Source organism: Hydra vulgaris, chromosome 06, assembly GCF_038396675.1.
Source record: "Hydra vulgaris chromosome 06, alternate assembly HydraT2T_AEP".
Classification (NCBI taxonomy): Eukaryota; Metazoa; Cnidaria; class Hydrozoa; order Anthoathecata; family Hydridae; genus Hydra; species Hydra vulgaris.
Genome location: NC_088925.1, coordinates 11,917,266 through 11,938,324, shown reverse-complemented (window position 1 = coordinate 11,938,324; position 21,059 = coordinate 11,917,266). Strand labels below are relative to the sequence as shown.

At 29.3% G+C, this 21,059-nt stretch overlaps 1 protein-coding gene across 4 annotated transcripts in view; it reads right to left on the bottom strand.

Moving 5' to 3' along the window:
* Nucleotides 1–21,059, bottom strand: part of LOC101236131 (leucine-rich repeat-containing protein 34) — a 68,337-nt gene that overhangs the window by 23,520 nt on the left and 23,758 nt on the right. For 3 of the 4 annotated variants that reach the window (XM_065799223.1, XM_065799224.1, XM_065799226.1), the window contains exons 2-4: nt 10,861–10,954; nt 10,486–10,573; nt 7,123–7,236 (exon numbers count right to left, since the gene is read on the bottom strand). In XM_065799223.1, the coding sequence (XP_065655295.1) occupies nt 7,123–7,236; nt 10,486–10,573; nt 10,861–10,913 (255 nt within the window). In that variant the 5' untranslated portion in view covers nt 10,914–10,954. Of the gene's footprint in view, nt 1–7,122; nt 7,237–10,485; nt 10,574–10,860; nt 10,955–17,538; nt 17,668–21,059 lie in introns of those variants that run through there. The other variant, XM_065799225.1, reaches the window with a different exon arrangement.

The following is a 21,059-nucleotide window of genomic DNA, read 5'->3' as shown; positions in this document are numbered from 1 at the left end:
TGTAAAAGATTAAACATAAATAAAAATAGCAAAAATCAAAAATGACATTTTAGAAATTTTAAGAACTGATAAAAAAGAAGATAGAATAAGAAATGAAGAAAAGAGAATAAGAAGATGTTTATTTATTATTTATGTATTATTTATTCTACTTTGTAGAAAACTTTTGTGTCTGTTGTTAATCTATGTGGCACTTAAGTTTTCTAGTTAAAATATATTTGTACAAAATTTGGGTCAAATATAAAAACTATGTAACCAATTACAGGGTGCGGCAGCGATTTGCGAACTAATTTTTGGCAAGATTTTGTGATGTAAATAAAATACTTCCGCAATTCGTTTTTGTTGATTAATGTTCAATGATTGTCCTAGATTTTAATAAAATAGTAAATAAAACACATTTTAGTTAAAAATTTTACAATGAAAGCCAAAAGGACTGAAGTTTTAAATTTGATTCACGCGGGTTTGTCTGCACGTGAAGTGATTCATGTTTCTGGAGTACCTAAAACTACATTTTACAAAGTGATTAAACGTGGCAGTGCTGAAAGAGCCAAAATGCCTTCTCCAGTGAATGAAAAAATGGATAAAAAGTTCACAGAAAAGCTTAAAAAACATGTTGAAAAGAATTCTACTGTATCCATCAGAAAGACAGCAAAATTGTTCAATGTTGATGAAAGGACAGTCAGAAAAACTCTAAAAACACTTGGAAAAGTCAGTGTGGCCCAACCTTCATGTCAAATTTTAACAGAAAGACTAAAAACTTTAGAATTGGAACGATCAAAGAAGTTTCTAAATCAGCTAAAAAGCCAATTCTTCATCAACAGTTAAAGTTTTCTTAGATGAAAAACTTTTTAGACTTGACTGTGTGATAAATAGGCATTCTTGATTTCCAATTGTATTACCCATTTTTATAATGTAAAACCTATTATAATAATTCAATCTATCATAATAATTTTAAGGAGCATTATAGAACATCTAAATAAATTAACTTGTCACTTAACTTGTCTGAAACGTTTCATCCAAATTTATGAGATTTAAGCGTAAATTTTTTATTTTTTAAATAATTTTATTTAGTATTAATATTCTTTATGCAACCAACTAGAGGTCAGCATCAGGTTGGCAAAAAAAAAATTTGAAAAAAAAAGGGCTACCATAAAACATAAAAATGAGGTCAGCAATTTTTTGGGAACCTCAAATACATTTAGGTCAGCAGTTAGGTTGGCACTGCCAAATTATGTGTAGCCTGCTGAATAGTTAATAATTTTTAAACTAGATTGTAAATAAGAAAATAATAACTTTATTATAGTTTAAATATTAGGGCAAATTAATTAAACCTCTATAAAGGGAATAAAAATTGTAACAAAGTTTGCAAACCAAATTTATTTAAATTTAGAAAAAGTTGAAGAGAAATAGTAAAAAGGTAAAAGTGCAGGAAATTATGGAAATAAAGGGACAACTGAATAATGCATGAATTTCATAAGTGCAATAGCGTAAATGTGATCTAGTGTAAGTGCAAACTGGCATAAGTGCGCTAAAAAAATTTGCAAATATTGGCATAAGAGCAAATTGGCTTAAATGCAAACTGTCCACTGTTGTAAAAAAATAAAATATTGCTTGATGTCATGACCCAGAAAAATTCTTTGGGGGTATTATTGTACTACCACTGGTAGTTACTGGGCTATAAGTCCCTAAATCTGGTTACACTGTCCGTGGAAGAAAATCCATTTTTAAATTTTGCATAAAATCGCATTAAATACATAATTGATAAGCAACTAATAAAGTTGGTTTCAAGAATTTCTATTCATCCCAAAAACATAAAAATATTTATGCAAAAAATTCACTGGTAAATAACAATTTTCTTCAATTATGACAAAGTTTCAATTCTAATTGTTTTTTCTTGAGAAAAATGTCTAAACTGATTTGTAATATTCTTAATCAATTTTTTACTGTTGAAGTCTGTGATGCATCTTGGGTAGCTGCTTGGTCTTTTGTACCATTGCCAATGAGCACTGAAAAAATAATTGAGTGCTTCAGTTTTAATTCAGTCATTGCTTTGAATAAATTCCCAAATGTACAAATTGGCATAAATGCGCCAAAAGAATTTGCAAACTTTGGCATAAGTGCAAACTGGCATAAGTACAAAACAGCTGCAAAAACTGGCATAAATGCTAATTGGTATAAGTGCGCCAAAAGAATTAGCAAGCATTGGCATAAGTGCAAAGCAGTTACAAAAACTAGCGTGTGAACTGGCATAAGTGCACCGAATAAAATTGCCAATTTGCACTTATGCCAATGTTAATAAATTCTTTTGGCGCACTTATGTCAGTTTGCATTTATGCTAATTTGAACTTATGTCAATTTTTACAATTGCTTTGCACCTATGCCAATTCGCACTCATGCCAATACTTGCAAATTTTTTCAGCGCACTTATGCTAGTTCGCACTTGTGCCAGTTTTTCAAGTAGTTCACACCTGCAGATTAATTTGACACCACAGTGCGAACTGGCATAAGCCAGTTCGCACTTATGCAAGTTCACTCTTATGTCAGTTTGCACATACACCATTCGCAGTTATGCCAGTTCGCACTTATGAAACTCGCGCTTATTCAGTCGTCCAGAATTTTATTAGTGTGTCAATAAAGGGAACAGCTGGAAAAAAGGAGTGCTGCTGAGCCAATCTCTCCAAAACATCCATATTCTTCAAAAGCTTCCTGCACTCATTTCCAGCTAGTCATTCACCATGAAATGGCTGCTGTTGAATATGATGTAATGCCAGCCATTCAGGAGCATGTGTCCAAATCTTTGAGAGACTGTAAAAGATAATTTACGGCACCAAGCAACAGATGAAACTTCATGGGAGGAAGCACATCAAGGACAAAGGATTCATCTGAGGCATAGATGATGGGTGGATGAACAGAGTTTCTGAATGAAATTGCTTTCTAAATGTTAGTGCCAGCCGCATTAAATGCCTGATAATTCCTACTGATTGATCCAAAAGTTCTTAGAGATTCACACTTTGCAAGATTTTTTGATGAAATGTCACACCAAGAGCATGGGTGTGCACTAGAATGTGCTTGTAGACCACAAATGATATTTACCAGCTTCATACCACAAGAAAAAACTAAGGGAAGTTTTTCAAGGTTCAGCAGATCAAAAACTTGCACCATCAAAATTAGCAATCAGTAACTGACGCTTAACACCAGAATCTTTATCCAGAGAATTAGTGAGAAGTGGTTTTGATAGCGGAGATTGTGAAGCTGAATCTTTTTCCATGATTCCAATGATTACTTTTAGAAAACTACCATCATCCACTCCCAGCTTCACAATGTAGTCATCAGAGAGGTTTCTAGTTTCAAGAACTTGCTGACAAAGAACTTTCAAGTCTTTGGAATGAATAACAAGTTTATCCACCTTGTCAGTTGCAACTTTCATCCAAGTTTTGTTAAAATGACTTTCAAGTTTTTTGTTCAACTGATCAAACTTGGAGAGGAAGTTCTTCTCAACAATTCAACTTGGAACAACTTGATTTAGTGTTGACTCCAGCTTTTTCACACCCGAATTGGACAGCCTTGTGTTGTGTTGCACATAAACAATACCTTTTGGTGTTTGTTCTGGCCCTTCTTTGAAAAGTTTTCTTGCTCTTGAAGATGAACCTTGAAAATAATTAAGAGAGATTTTACATTATTAGGTCTCACATAGATTTAAAATATGAAGCTAAAACTTTAATTATCTACTACAATGTTACCTGGAAGAACTGGAATAGGGTGGTCTCCGATTCCCTTAGGGAAGAAGTCTTTCTACGAAGACGAACTGTTCCATGAGGTGAAGCTTCCTTGTTGGCAATGATTGATGCTGCAACTCTTTCAGCTGCCACAGAGTCCTTTGACTTGACTTTGACTGCTAAATTCTTTTGAAAGGTAGACCTTGAGTAATTGTGTGGGAGACTCTTGCTAACAATTAAAAAGCATTGAGAACATCTTCTTTCAACTGAGTTCTGATTTGTTTCAGGTTTCTGGGTTGCCAAGACCAGATGTGAAGAATTTTGTTTTGCTTTGCCAACTGAGCAAATCAAAAAGTAGCCTTGTTAAGACACAAGAAGCAAACAACCCTCATGTTCTCCTCCTGATTTTTTGCTTGATTTGGCTTTTTTTATTTATTTACAAATGCTTCGCACTTTTATTGTGGTTATAACCACAATTAAGTAGCCTCCTTGCCTGTAGTACCCTTCTTGGCTTTGGGGAGGTTAATTAACATAAAAAAAAAGGTAGATCATACCCCAAGTAGGTAAATAAAGAGCCTCCTCCTAGCAGATAAGAATAATAATATATAAGCTCAATTCCTTATATTATTTTTGAAGACTGTATAGTTTTTGGTAACTTTGTAAGTACAGTATAGAACTATTAGTATCTTTAAATATTTGCTGTTTTTAAACTCTATTAAGTACTTTTGATATTGTTATTTGATCTTTAAGTTTATGTTATAGTTACAAAAAAACTTGAAAATTTAGTAGGTTTTCTGTACCTTAATTATGCAACTAAAATTATGTGACTACACACAAGTCACAAACAGAATATTACAAATTATTACACTCTTTTCACAGTCAGGAAGTGAGCAGTTGCCAGGGACGAATCCAGGATTTTTTTATGCAGTTAATCAAGACTATCTAGTAAAGGGGAGGCGGGCAATTTTCGGTTTCATAATTTGTAAGAAGGCAAGCCAAGAACTCATAAAACTTTTTTTGAGAAAAATTAGTATATACAATGCATAACGAGTATACTCGTATACTAATTTTTCTAAGAAAAATTAACAAAAAAATGTTTTATGAATTGTTGGCTTGCCTTCTTACAAATTATGAAACCGAAAAATCACCTATGTAATTATTATAAGAAGAAAGGGTAAAGCAAAATGTTCAAATTCAAAACTTTTTAAGTTGACTTAAGTTTATTGAAACATTTAATAAACTTAAATCTAGTAAAAGAAAGGCAGGTGATTTTTTGGTTTCATAATTTGTAAGAAGGCAAGCCAACAATTCATAAAATTTTTTTTTGTTAATATTTCTTAGAAAAATTAGCATACTGCAGGCCTTGTTTTAATTACAAAACAGCTTAGCCCATTAGCTTGTCATAATTTTGGTGTCATAAAATTATCTTTATTTTTTTTATTATTTAGGACATTAACTTTTTTAAACTACCACAATAAAATAAACTACCGCAAAACAAGTTTATTTACTAATTAAGAAAAACAAATCTGAAGCGTTATTTTGTAAATTTACATATTGTGAAATGTCTATTTTGTTTCAATATATTTTTTGTTTTTTAATTTTAAATAATCAAATTTACTATTACATTTTTTATTATTATTTAACATATTTAATAACTAATTTCTTTCTTTTTTCAACATTTGTATAAATGAATTAAAATGTTTTTTTCATTATTTCTGAAAACTGCAGATTCACAAATAATGATTTTTTACTTTTAAAAGTTATTAAGAAACAAAAATTATTAAAATAGTACTTGTTGCAAAGAAAAAAACTCAATTTAATTACTTAACCATTGCTTTCTTTTTGTGACAAAGATTTATGTTTCCAATTATTATTTATTCAAAAATATATACTGTTGCGCTTTCACTTACCTTAAGACCAAAAAGTTAAATGTACGCTTTATGAATATTTTTGATGCAGTGTTATAAGTTATAACATGTTTACATGGAATTTATTTTTTTGTAAAAAATAGAAAAGGAGGAAAAAAAACCAAGAAGAAAAAAAAAAAAACTAATTTTTTTAAATTTAAATAACTTTTTTAATCAAAGTTTTTTTATTTATAAGGAAATTTCTAGTTTTTACTTTTTTGATATTGCACAATCTGTTATTTATATAAAGCTGATGTAACTATTATAAAATAAAAATTTGCAAAATATAACTTATTAATATATATAAAGACATTGCAAGACCTATATTACTTCAAGCGTAAATTCAAACAAAAAAATTAATAATAGAGTTATATCCATAAAAGAAGTTGTTTTTTTTAATTATAAAAAAAAAAAACTTTTTATAAGATGTTGTTTAAAGTTTGTAATGTTTTTTCATTTTTTTGATAAAACCAATCATTATAATAAAAAAACAAAATTTAAAATATCAAAAGTGGTGCTAATATAAAATAAAATTTAACGTGTAATATTTTTTAGCTAAAAAAATTTTTTTTTTTTTTTTTTTTTTAAATTGGGTAATTATTTTTGTTATCGTTTGTTATGAGAAATTGTCTAAATAAATGTTCTAAATATTCTTGCTCTTACAAGATAATAAATAAAAAAAATTTTATTATGTTTATTTTATGACTTCTTTTTTTATGCACCTATAAAATCTTTTTTTCTTTATACTGAACATTTTTGATGGAAAAGTTAGGTTAATAAATATAAAATTTTCTTTGTTTTTTCTTAAGTGTAAATAGCTCGAATATCAAATGTAATTATCATATAAATTTTTTTACGTAATTGTCATTAAAACTTCAAAGTGGTTTTTGGTTATTTCTTTTATCTTACCGCTTAAATGATTTCTTTAGACTAGTTTAAATATTAAAAAATGATAAAAAATGGCTTACGTTAAATAGCTTAGCACGTACGTAAATGTGCCAGTTTACGCTTTAAAACAATTTCTGATACTGTCCTAATCTATGTAACTAAGAAGTTACGTCATAAATTGGTACCAACATACCAACAGCCCAATTTAAAATTTGCACCCCAAAACTTTATTAAAATTTTATAAAAAATTTCATTATAAAATTGCCACATTGCCTCCCTCCCCTATGGATCCACCCTTGACAGTTGCAATAGATAGATTGATAGACTCCTCAGTCATTAGTGTGACCTTATCCTTGTAAAGTGTGTAAAAATTTACAAGATGTACTACTATTTAAAAAAATATGGGAGCCACTTGTATATTATAGTAAGGATATAAAACATTTACAATAATAGAAATTTGGAATTAGAATAAGTTTTTAGAAAAAACTCAAAAAGCCTGTTTTGGTAGGGTTTTTTAAAAAGCTTGAAGTTTATTTCAACTTTAAACATGTAAGTATCACCCTACTACACCAAATTATCCTGTAACTAAATTACTGATAAAATTGCACAATTACCTGCAAATATGTTGCAATTAAACACACACCCTTGTCATTTATATTATTGTAACTAAGATCAATACCAACAACAAAGTTATTGCATTTAAGAGCTGTAATTATTGGAATAAGATCCTAAAAAAAAAAAAAAAAATTTAAAAATCACATTATAAATAAATTAGTAAGAAACAAGTAATAGATAAAATTTATATATATATATATATATAAATCTTAAAAAACAAAATTACAGCTGGTTTATATTAAAGCGGTATATATTAAGCGGTAGTGGTGTAGTGGTAGAGCACTCGCTTCATGAGTGAGAAGTTCGGAGTTTGATCCCCACCACGTCCCTGGTAGTACCACGCTCAACTTGTTTCTCCGCGCAGCGGCCTTGTTCGTCAAGTTTCGTGTTTCGAAGTTATAGATTTGAGAGAGGGTTATAACCACAATTAAGTAGCCTCCTCGTCTGTAGTGGCCTTCTGGGCCTTGGGGAGGTAAATTAACAAAAAAAAAAAGAAAAAAAAAAAGCATAATAAAAAAATTGTTGTCAGTGTCTAAAGAGTTCAAGAAGTTTGTGTTTTTATTACTACTATTCTGATTCACTCTCAACAAGGCAACCACTACTAAGTTGGAATTTACTAGGAATAAAAAGAATAAAGTTATAGAACAAGAAAATGGTTGACAGAAGATTTGAAAAGTTGTATGTTGTGTGAGACAGGAAAACATGAAGATGAGAGAGAGTTCCAACAGGTTGAAGTGCGGGTAGAAAAACTAGACAAAGTTTTCAGAACATGCAGGGACATATATAGTAAACAAATGAGACTTTGCTGAATGTCAAGCAAGAATGAGTTTTAGTTGACAAAACTAGAAATGATTGCTTCTTTGAGCAGCAACCACGCTAGTATTAGTGGAAAAGAGAAAAAGATGCAACTTTACGACAATGGGAAAGAGGATCAGACTTAACAAATAGAGCAGGTTCAACTACGTTTACAATGGATTTTTGGATCTTGTCTAGAAGAGAAAGAGTATCATTAAAAGAACCAGCCCAAATATAACAACAGTATTCCATACAGGGACCAATAAGAGATTTTTAGAGGTAGAGAATGGAACCAAGAGTAAGAAAATAGTAAGCATGATAAAGAGAAGCAACCTTAGTGGATGCTAATTTAGCAATCGATTGTATACATGGTTTTCATAAGAGGTCAGTAGTAAACAATAATCCAAGAAGATGTAAAGAAGAGGACTCAGTGAGAGGGTTGCCATTCATTGATATAGGAAAGTTGTTAATATAGGAAAGTATTACAATAGTTGTTTGCAGTAAATAATTGAGTTTTGTTGGAGTTAAAATTTACAACCCACTGCAAGCCCCAGTCTGTTACAAAAGTGAGATAAGATTCAAGATTGGCTGCCTGTTTTAAGCCATTGAAAAGAAAAGACTTTTTGTCAAGACAGGAATACAAATTTGAGTCATCAGCAAAAAGAGCTACTTTAGATGTAAGGTTGTCAAGAAGATCATTAATGTAGATAAGAAACAAAACAGGACCAAGAATAGAACCTTGAGGTACCCCAGAAGTTACTGGAAATTAAGAAGAGTGATTTTGATAAAGAGTGATTTTGATAAAGAAACAATTCGATAATCTCAAAAACTTGCCCAAATTCACCATATGAAGAAACCTAATAGAAAAGACGAGCATGCCAAAGTTTGTTGAATGTTTTAGATATGTAATGAGCAATAACCCTAGCCTCTCCGCCTCCATATAATGCACAATAAAACCTTTGTCACAGCAGATAGCAAGTCAGCTGTAGAGCAAGAGTATCGAAAACCATATTGATTGTTTAACAGTTAGTTATTTGAATCAAATAACTAACTGTTATTTGATTCAATGGGATGTGAGAAATTTGTTGATCAAAGACTCAAAGACCTTATTAATGAAATGAAATGCTAATGATGAAAAAAAATGATTATGATTAGATATAGCAGCGGCACCAGAGGGTGAAAACCATGGAACAGAATGAGACTTGACTTAGAACCAACAAGAAGGAATAAAAGCTTCCTTTTCTGCCTGAATCCAAGTTACGTAGGAGACGTATTTATCAGTTGAGAGAGAAAAGACATCAGCCCAAGAACAGTCACAAAGAAAATCATGAAAAGAATCCCAGTCAGCTTTAGGGTAGCAGCAAGTAGTGTGGTGATAGGGTGAGTCTAAAGAGGTACGAGATGAAAGATTTAAAAAGATCATTGCATTGTCAGAAACCGCTTATAGGAGAAAGAGGAGAAACTGGACACAAACTAGGATCAGAGACAAGTCATAAATTAAGGAACAAAGGTAAATGATTAGGATTGTCAGGAAAACGAGTCTTAAAGTTAACTATCTGAGTAAGAGATTAAGAAATGCAGAAGTTATAAGCTTTAATGCCAGCAGGGTCAGTGGTGTTAAAGCCAAGCCATTCAGTGTGATAAGCATTAAAGTAGCCAATAACAACAATATTGGCAGAGGGGTAAGAAAAGAGGGCATAGTAAATTTGATCAGAAATTACACTTAAAAGAGTGCAGTCTAAGGAAAAAGAAGAACAAGAAAAAAGAGAAAGGTAAGATCGAAGAAGTGCTAAGCAGAAGCACATAAAAGAATGGTCAAAGGACTCAAACATGATTTCATGACAAATAGGTGAGTTGATGCGTATGTATACCCCCAAGTCAAGCAAGTAAATATTGGACTTTTTGCAAATCAAAGGATTATACCCATCAACACTGAGATCTGAAGAAGGAATAGCGGAGTTTAAATTAGTCTCAATAAGAGCAAGCAAGTCTGGAGAACTTTTAAAAAGGTAAGATTCAACTAATAGTTTACTTTGCAGACCACAAATATTTGTAAAAGATATATTAAAACAGTTAAATGGTGGGGATGGTTTTTTTATGTTTGTTATTTTGGGTTACTTTCGGCATGATTTACGTTTAAAGAGAACTTGACACATTCATAGATAGAAGTTCCGAGTTCGATCCCCACCACGTCCCTGGTAGTACCGCGCTCAACTTGTTTCTCCGCGCAGCGGCCTTGTTCGTCAAGGTTCGTGTTTTGGAGTTATAGAGCTGAGAGAGGGTTGTAACCACAAAAAGTAGCCTCCTCGACTGTAGTGGCCTCCTTAGCTTTGGGGAGGTGAATAATTAAAAAAAAAAAAAAAAAAAAAGATAGAGCATGGCCTCTGAAGAATTAGCTATTGTCTCAGTCCTGTTAACTAACTTTTTTCTCATCTGATTGCATAGTTACCAGTTGGCACTTAAACCAATGTTTAATTAAAGAATTCTTTTGCATCAGTACAAAATAACATGCCATATTTTTTGCAGATATAAAAAAAAAAGATAAAAATGTTAAAAAGACAGAATACATTATCTGTTATCTTTTTTCTGTACATTTCATTTGATTCATTCCTTTTGTTGCCATTTAAATAGAGCACATAATCTTCAACTTTGCCACTAAAACAATAAAACAATCAAGATTGTTTTTGTAGAAAAAACACAGGCCATTAACTTTCTTAACGTAATAAAATATCAATTGAAACTATTTAAAATTTATTTGCCTCTATTTAAATAAATTCTGAATGATAAATTTACTGCAACAGTTCATGTAATGATTTAAATTTAAAAAATTTATTATAAATAAAAATTTAATAAATATTATAAATAAAAATTTAATAAATATTATAAATAAAAATAATATAAATAAAAATTTAATAAATGAACGAGAAAAAATTTTGTTTTACTCCTTATCTTTTACACTTGCTTGATTTAGTATGTGAACAAATTCAGTATTCATTTCACATTGAGCAAATACTCATAATATTTGTTGAAGTGTTTCTACAAAAAAAAAAAAAATGTTTAAAGTCAAGTTTGAAGCCGAAAGCCTAAAAATTAGTAAAATTTATGATAAAACATAAACTTAAAAACCCCAACTCAAAACCAGAGCTAGTTTTTTATAAAACATGGCATTTTAGCTGACCCTATTGCGTATTAGCAGCCATCTATAAATCATGTCAGTAAATATAGGTTAAACGAGCAAATTTTAAAGGTATTTACATCTACAATGTGGTATATTTGCTTTGAAGGGAATTTAATATAAGTTAAAAATTTACTAACATTTTATTATTGTATTACCATTTGACTGCAAATCTAATTGTTTACAAATATCAACTATTTGTATATAAAAATCACAATCATTAATCGCTCCTTAGCAAATTATAAAAAGTGCTTTAAAACAAATACATTAAGTCATTTGTCATTATTTCAAATACAATTGTCATTATTTCAAATAGGAAACTCAATTGCTCTCTAGCGACTTGAAGAAATTATTTTGAACAGCTTGTGCTGACAGGAGCAAAATCATTATTTTGATTATGATGTAAACAATACTGATAAATCAATAATACAAATATGATAAAATCTCATTGCCTAACTTATTGATGGTCTTGTATGGAAATGCTAATACCAATAAAAAGAAGGTTAATATTCAGAAAGAAGTCCATAGTCTATGGAACTCATTAAAGAAAGAGAAACTTGAGCATAAGGATCTTGAATCAAGGTTAATGTATCTAATCAATTCATTCAATGAAAAGGCAATGAAGTTCAAAAGCAAACTAATGTCATTTTCAATACTCCAAAATAGTCAGTCCCCAAGGTATATTTCTCTTGAATTTGACTAGAAATCCTCACAGCTTGTACAGCCCACCCACGAGCAATCTGTCATTGATGATCGACAAAGTCCATTAACTTCCAATTTGTTGACTACTAAAAACAAAAAAAATAAAAAAGAACAGTGGCTCAAGATCATATTAATTCTGAAATGGCAGCTTTAAATTGTGATGTTGCTGGAATAAAGACTAGAAAGAGAAATGAATTCATTGCTGAAGCTGAAGAGTATGATCAAGCTCAACAAAAGAAAACTAGAGAACTGAAAAAAGCTAGAATGGTGGAAATCTGCATGGAACATCTAGAAGTCGAAGAGAAAATGAAAATCAGAAAGAAACCTAGTTGATCATCATTAGAAGTAGATTATCCTCCTCTTTTGAAGGCGATTATTGATATTACTGTCCATGGTTTGCCCTCTATACTCTTCTACTTCCAAGAAGTTACGGAACATTAGAAGGCAAAAGATATGTCAAAACAGTCCCTGCTAGGTTGATTGAACTGCAGAAGAGTCCATCAATATGTTTTAAATAAGATTTATTCTGAACTCTGGTTCAGAATAAATCTTATTTAAAACATACTGATGGACTCTTCTGCAGTTCAACCACAAAATATGTTGAAGAAATTTGTTCTATTTCGGGACCAGATGAAGTGTGTATCATTAGCCAAGAGGACAAGGCCAGAGTGCCAATTGGAATCGCAGCAGCCAAAAAACAAGTGCTGCTGTTGATATATTTGAAGTATCGGATAACTCTCCCGGACCATGATTAGGTCGTGGCTGCTAAACACATGCTTATACCATCTGTATATGCAGGAATTACTATCAAAAGAAAAAGTCTCTGAAACAATGTACGACCTAGCTACATTGCTGTTCAATCAGGAAAACACACATCCTCAACCACTTTTGCTCATGGATTAGACTTTCAGCGACTCTTGGATATCAAAAGAATTCGACTCTATTAGCAGAGATCCTTAAACTAATATGGTTAAGTCTATTGTTGTGTTTAGTGCCGATAGGGGACCTGGTGAAAATCCCAGATATCAGAAAGTAATTGAAATCAAAACTGACCATTTCTTGAAGAATAACCTCAACTCTCATTTCATCATGACAAATGCTACGGGCCGCAGTGTATTTAACCGAGCTGAGCAACGAATGACACCTCTAAGTAGATAATCATCTAGGATGATTCTTCCCCAGTAGCATTACCGAACTCATCTTGATTCTTGAGGTATTTATAAATATTCATTGGGAAAAGTTAATTCGTAATATATAAAACAACTTTTAACCTAAAATAATTACAACATGACTTCTTCTACCAACTGTCCTGATCAGCCTCACAAGAGATGTTCTCAAAGCAGAAGATGTCTCAGAAAGAGCTAAAGAGTTGTTTTTATCATCCCTGTTTATGCTCACCGCATCAAACATTAAGAGTATTTTTCCTCAACCAGCCAAAAGATTTTCTACTCTTCCGTATGAGTTTTGTCCATCAATTCAGTCTAGCCTAGCTGATAGAATCTGTAAAAAGTGCAATATCAACTTTGCCTCTCAAGCTACGTTTAAAAAGCAAGTTTCTATTCATTCATCGGCTATAACACTCCTTCCTATCAAAAGGGTCTGACTAGTTCGCATCGCTGCCAAGCATCAGACAGAATTTATGGCAGTATTCACACTTCAGCCGAATTCAGAAACTACCGAATGGTTGGATGAAAATGAAGGATTGGATGAAAATGGTTGGATGAAACTGAATGGTTGGATGAAAATGAAGTTGACGCAACAGATCTGATTGCACCTCAAGACGATGATAACCTTTTAGTTTGTAGAGAGCATGCACTACCTGTTGTTTCAAACAAAGATCATTTTAACAACCCAATGGGAAGATGATGAGTTAGTAAAATTATATTATAGATATATAATAATATTTTCTTAGTTGATTATTTGATGAGATATCAACTATTCTAAAATATAATTTGCTAAGATCTACTATTATATAAATGAATAATTTAACCAGAAAAAAATCAATAGTGTTTATGCATTTTTAAAAATTTATTTAAGGGAGGATGGGCAAGGATACAGGGGGTGGCAATAAATTGACAGTTCAAAAAAGGGGGAGGAGGGACAGTCCTTTAGGTGCAACCTCTATTTTTTGGCTGGCTCAACACCCAACATTTAGAAAACAACTGTTTAAAGTCAACAGTTTAACAAATTATAAAATTGCTTGCAAATTTCAAAATGTTAAAATGAAAATTCATAAAAATAAAAATAATAAAAATTGACTTAATTTAACTATTTCTTATTATTAGCATGGAATATGTTAGTTTATGTAATTAGTAGTGTTGAATATATTAGTGCTATGTAATTAGTAACGTTAAATATGTCAGTGTTACATAATGCATAAATAACAAATATATACCCTCTACATTTTTACCCTTTAACATTTAAAGTTGTTATAGAAATTTATGAAAAAAACAATGTTTTGATATATACACATTTATATATTGTATACTATGTGTGTTTGTATGCCTGCGTGTATATATATATATATATATATATATATATATATATATATATATATATATATATATATATATACATATATATTTATATATATATATATATATATTTATATATATAATATATATGTTACTGTTACCCGCAGTACCAGGAATTAGCTAAATGCTAATGTTTATAATATAATTTAATATTGCAACTCTGAGTTTCATGTGTTATCACAATCATCAGGCAAGTAGTAAAAGTTTAATTTTGCAACGATTTGTTTAGTGGACGCTACGGTTTATATTTGTATTTTAGATCGTTACGGGGCGGAAATTGATTAGTAGTTAGGTTAATAATATTATTAATTTGTTTTTAGTTGACTAATAATTGTGAAATAGTTTTATGTTTAATGTTGTTCGCTACAAACCTGACTAACAACTATAAATAAAAATAACTATACTAATCTGCTCCATATATCTCTAGGCTAACTAATAAATTACTCACATACACAGCTTTTGTAATATATTTCATAATATTATGTATATTTTTATATCAATTTTAATTCTTATTTTTATTCTATTATTTTTTAATACACAAATAATACACATTTAAACATAAAGAATATTTTAAACAACATTAAACATAAAACATAAAACTATTTCACAATTATTAGCCAACTAAAAACAAATTAATAATATTATTAACCTAACTACTAATCAATTTCCGTCCCGTAACGATCTAAAATACAAATATAAACCGTAACATCCACTAAACAAATCGTAGCAAAATTAAACTTTTACTACTTGCCTGATGATTGTGATAACACATGAAACTCAGAGTTGCAATATTAAATTATATTATAAACATTAGCATTTTGCTAATTCCTGGTACTGCGGGTAACAGTAACATATATATTATATAGCTCTAGTTTATCTATTGAGCACTCTTTCAAGTATACAATATTATACATGATAATATAAAGATATTTTCTTTATTCATATATATATACACTTACGTATATATATATATATATATATATATATATATATATATATATATATATATATATATATATATATATATATATATATATATATATATATATATATATATATATATATATTTATATATATATTAGTGAGTTAACAATTTAATGAATCACCTAGGAAATTGCTCTTATTCTATAAATAAACATTTTCTAACAAAGACAAATTAAAAAATATTGATAACCATTTAAGGATTTGAGTTCAAATAAATGTTTAATCAAACAATATAAGCAAGATTTGTGAAGTAGAGTCAACTCAAAGCTTCCTCTAATCCATGTTGGTACCAAAAAAAATTCTAAACTTGTCACAAGAGTATTGCCTGCTGTTATTGCAAACAAATACAAAGAATATCTGCATTATAATTTTGAGCATTTGTTCAATTTTCTTCTTGAGTTTGTGGACTTTCAGTAATAGCTCACAATCAAAGGTTATAAATTTGTGAGGCTATAAATTTGTATAAAGCTTAGTGCTAAACAAAACAAAAATATTTACAACCTGATTAGAATTGTTTTTTTTAAACATGATTAGATTAATACTATATAAAAAAATTTATACTATAGCTATACCTTTATATCAGTTTAAAATGAAAAAAGAGAAACTAAGAGAGAGAGAAATGAATAGAAAAACTGCTTAGAAAAATGAATAGAAAAACTGCTATGTATATTCAATGTAAACTTAAACTAGATGCCAAGTTATTTAATAATAAAAAATAAAAAAATCTGAATCATTTTAGATTTTCCTATAACTGCATTAAAAAAAAAATACTCATATAAAAAACTTGATAAGAGCTTGTATAAGATTTGATATACAACAAACTTGACAAAAGCTTGTATAAGATTTGATATACAACAAACTTGACAAAAGCTTGTCTAAGATTTGGATATACAACAAACTTGAAAAAAGCTTGTATAAGATTTGAAATAAGTAGTGTTACAACAGCTGTAATTATAGAATTATGAAATCTAATTATAGAACTATGAAATCAAAAAAGAATGTAATAAATCACAAATAAGAATCAAACATTGCTAATTCTTTTTCCAGATTTATACACCTAGTTTAAAATTAATAAAAAAAATACTAAAATAAATAAAAAAAATATATAAATGCAGTAGTAGACTAGTGGTAATACTTTTGGCTCAAAATTAAGAGGTTCTACTTTTAAACCTATTCTATGCTTCTAGAAGTTCTACACTCAACCTGTTTTTCTGTTCAGTAACTTTTTTAAACAAGGTTTAAGTTTTAGAGTGGCCCCCATTGGAGCCTTGGTGAAGTGAATTTAAAAAAAAAATTTCATGAATTTAGAAAGGCATGAATATTTTTAATACTTCTTATCAGTTCTAAGTTTTTAAATGTAGTCGTGGTGTAGTGGTAGAGTGCTCACTTCTTAAGCAAGAAGTTCCAAGTTGGATCCCCACCACGTCCCTAGTAGTTCCGCTCAACTTCTTTCTCTGCACAACAAAATATATGCTACTCCTATTAAGATCTGCATCCACTGTATTACATACATACATACATACATACATATATATATATATATACATTCATACATACATATATATACATATATATATATACATGTATATATATGTATATATAATTGCATGTATGTATATATATATATTATTATTATTATATATATACATATGTACTCTCGATATATACTATGTTGATATAAGTATAAAACTTATATCAGCATATTAAACCCTATTGAAATTATGATAAACAGTTGTTAAAAAATGTGCATTTGACTGCGAGCCACACTAGAATTAAATAGCTTGATGTGTGTTTTGTAAAAAAAATATTAGTTGGGATTTATAAATTAAAATTTTTTTATAAATAAAATATTTATATTTTAACATGAAAATGGTCCTCCATTCATTAACCCCCCCCCAATGTTTATTAGAACTGGACAAACCCCGCCTTTTTTTATTCCCCCTCTTCCCCCACACCCACCCTATGTATTAAGGACTTGAGAGTATGTATGTAAGTATGTATGTATGTATGTATGTATGTATGTATGTATGTATGTATGTATGTATGTATGTATGTATGTATGTACGTATGTATGTATGTATGAATGTATGTATAAATATACAAAAAATTAGATGTAATTAGTTAATTGATAAACCAATATTGATTCAAAAAGTTAATAAATTAGTATTTTTTTATATAAAAAAATCTTAACAAAAAGAATGTCAAACTGTTCTTATTAAAATTACTTATTCATCTCTTTTATCTAAAACTAGTATTGTTCTATTTTTAATTCCCAAAGAATGAAGCGTATCTGTTGCCAATTTTATTTCACGCTTAGGAACTTCATTAACATATAAAATATATGCTTTTAAGTCAACTTTATCATGCATAATTGAAGAAATAAAGTCTAGAACAGTGCCAATAGTGTCATTTTTATTGAAACAGCATTGAATACGTGAACCCATTAGGAGCCTGATAATTAAGTTGATTTTAAAATCATCTGGGTTACTGGTAGTATAGCTTGTATCTACCGCCATCTCATCATCTTCTAAATTAGGTAAACTATCAAACATAGAGCTCAGACGCATTTTTTTAATGGTTTTTGATAAAGTATCATCTGCTGGAGCTTTACCATTTGAATTTTTTAATGAACATTCTGAACTTGAATCTGTATATGTGCGCTTCATATCTTCTAACAAAAAAGTAAATCTTCTAACATAAATCAATAAAGATACAGAAAAGTAAAAAGGTTAATTAGACTAAAAACAAAACTTTTATATAAAGAACTTTTACTGATGGTATAACTATTCAAAAATCTAAAAATAGTAATGATTTTTGATGTAGTCTGAGAGATAAAACTCTTTCACTCTTTCAAATTATAAATTTAAGTCATAAGCTATATTTGTATTCATTAAAATAAAAATTAAAATTTTTGGATCTCTTTCAAGATAGTGAGAATATATTATCTATATAAATCTACTTATCTATCTACTTCTACTTATCTATCAATCTATCTATCTATATCTATATCTATCTATCTATCTATCTATCTATCTATCTATCTATCTATATATATATATATATATATATATATATATATATATATATATATATATATATATATATATATATATATATATATATATACACACACATATATATATATATATATATATATATATATATATATATATATATATATATATATATATATATATATATATATATAAATTAGGGTCAGCATTGCTGAATGCCGACCCTAATCCAGAGGTTTGTGTGTGTATATATGTATATATATATATATATATATATATATATATATATATATATATATATATATATATATATATATATATATATATATATATATATATACATATATATATATTAAGGGAGTCAAAAAAAGTAAATTTTGAAAACAAAAAAACCATACCCTTAAATTTGGGGCAAATATATAAAAAAGAGCTTGTTGGATCACTTTTGACCCCTCAAACCATTAATTTAGGGAGAAAATGATCAAAAAGTGGTCATTTTAGGACCTCTTGAGGGAGGGGTTAAATATATATTTTTTTTCCTTACTATATAAAGGACTATATTTTAGTTTAAAACTGTATGGTTTTTTTATTACCCCTCAAAAATTTATGTTTTGTGGTATTGAAAATCAGGAAAATTGGTAATTTTTTGCATTTTCTTCTGTTACATTTATTGTTGTATATTTATATATTGGTACAACTTCTGAAAATTTAAAATTTTACATCTTTCTAATAATTTCAGATTAGTACATAAAATAAACATATTATAAATGAGTGCAACTCAACTAAGGTCAATGAAAAAGGAACTTTTTATTATAAAAGAGACAAAACCAGCTATATCAGGTAGAAACATTTTTGTTAATACTGGAATTAGTAATGAATCTTTTTTGGAATTATTAATGAGACCTTTTTCGAATGGTTCATTGATAATTTAAAATCTTTTTATTTAGATATACAGCTTCCAACAGGCTTGGATATTCTTAAACACTTAATATATGACCAGCAAAGTCGATCTGCATCAATATTAAATATAATTGCTTGTCCCCTTAAAAAAAATTTTTCAAGATGCTCAGATAGTTGCTGTGAATGTATTTTGTCTAAAATCGAGAGCTCCTGGATTAAAGCTGGATTTGATGTGTTAACTGATTTTGTTTTGGTTGAAAAACTTTTTAATTTGCACAAGTCACAATTCTATAAATTAGACATAAGAAAGTATCAGGAAGAAAAATTTCACAAAATCACACCCTATAAGTTTGGGAAATGATGTACCCAAGGTTGAACTTATAGGCACAGATCTAAGCGAGGATTCTTTAATTAAATCTGATTTTGATCCAGATAATTGGTATCATATAGAAGTTTCTGAAAACCCAGACACAGTAATTGCAAAAATTTCAAAAGATATTTTTGCTGGTAATGCTTCTCTTACTGCCACAGCCTGTGATATATCGCCAAATGTTTTACAGAAGGTAACAAATGCAATTCTATATCAATCAGATGTTGATCTTAAAGAAGTTAAAAGCAGTCAGTCTACCGCATATAGAAAAATGAAAAAAAGAAAATGAAAACATATCAACCATTACAAAACAAGATCCTAAAGTAGCCATTGATGCATCTCCATATCCATGTATAATTCATTTGGACGGCAAGACATTGTTTGAACTAAACAAAGGAAAAATATTAAAGAGGGATAGAATGGCTGTTTTAGTTAACATTAAGGGAGATTCTTACCTACTTGGAGTACCTCCGCTGGCGTCATCCACTGGTGAAGATCAATTTTTTGGTATAATAGATTTAATTAAAGAATATCAACTTACATCGAAAACTAGAGGAATATGCTTCAATACAACATCATCCAATACTGGGACAAATAAAGGGTCCGTTCAAGAATATCTAAAGAACTTGATAAATATCTTCTCCAAACAGCCTGTAGACATCATGTGAACGAACTAAGAATACTTCAGTTTTGGAAATTAGTGACCAATGATAAAACAAATGGACCTGATAATCCTCTTTTCAAAAAATTAAAAAATATTATTGAAGAACCTAATTTTAACTATAATCCAATACAACTCCTACAGTTTGATTGGAATAATGTTAAAAGCAATCTTTTAAAGAAGGCAGATGAGAATTTATTAACATTTTGCAGAGCATTGGTAAACCAGGTATTAAAAGAGATGATAGAAGTGAGCTTGCAGAATTAGTTGTCACTTACTTATCCCCTGTTACATATAAAGTATGAAAAACAGGTGCTATTCATCATGCAAGATTTTTAGGAAAAGTAATTTATTATCTAAAGCTTTAGCTTCTATCCAACCAACTTACATTTGTTCTAGAAAATGATAAAATAAAAACTGAAATTAGGCTTATTACAGAATTTATTATTTGCTTTTATGCAAAATGGTATTTACAATCTGAGGATGTCATCAAATCTCCTTTACTTGATATTACAGCCATACATCAAATGCATCTGCACAAGAAGGTATGTACAAACCCAACTGCTGTTGATGTTGTATTGGAATCTCAGAATAAACATTGTTGGTATTTGGACTCAAAAATGATACCTCTAGCTTTACAAGATGATGATTTAACATTAGAGGAGAAGACAAAAATTGCATCAGCAATTCTGTCATTTGACATGCCTAGCTCTGACTATTATAAGCCTGAGAACAAAGTAAAACAAGATACCAAGAAAATTTATAAAATGAATATAAATATTGGAATAAAACCACCATCCC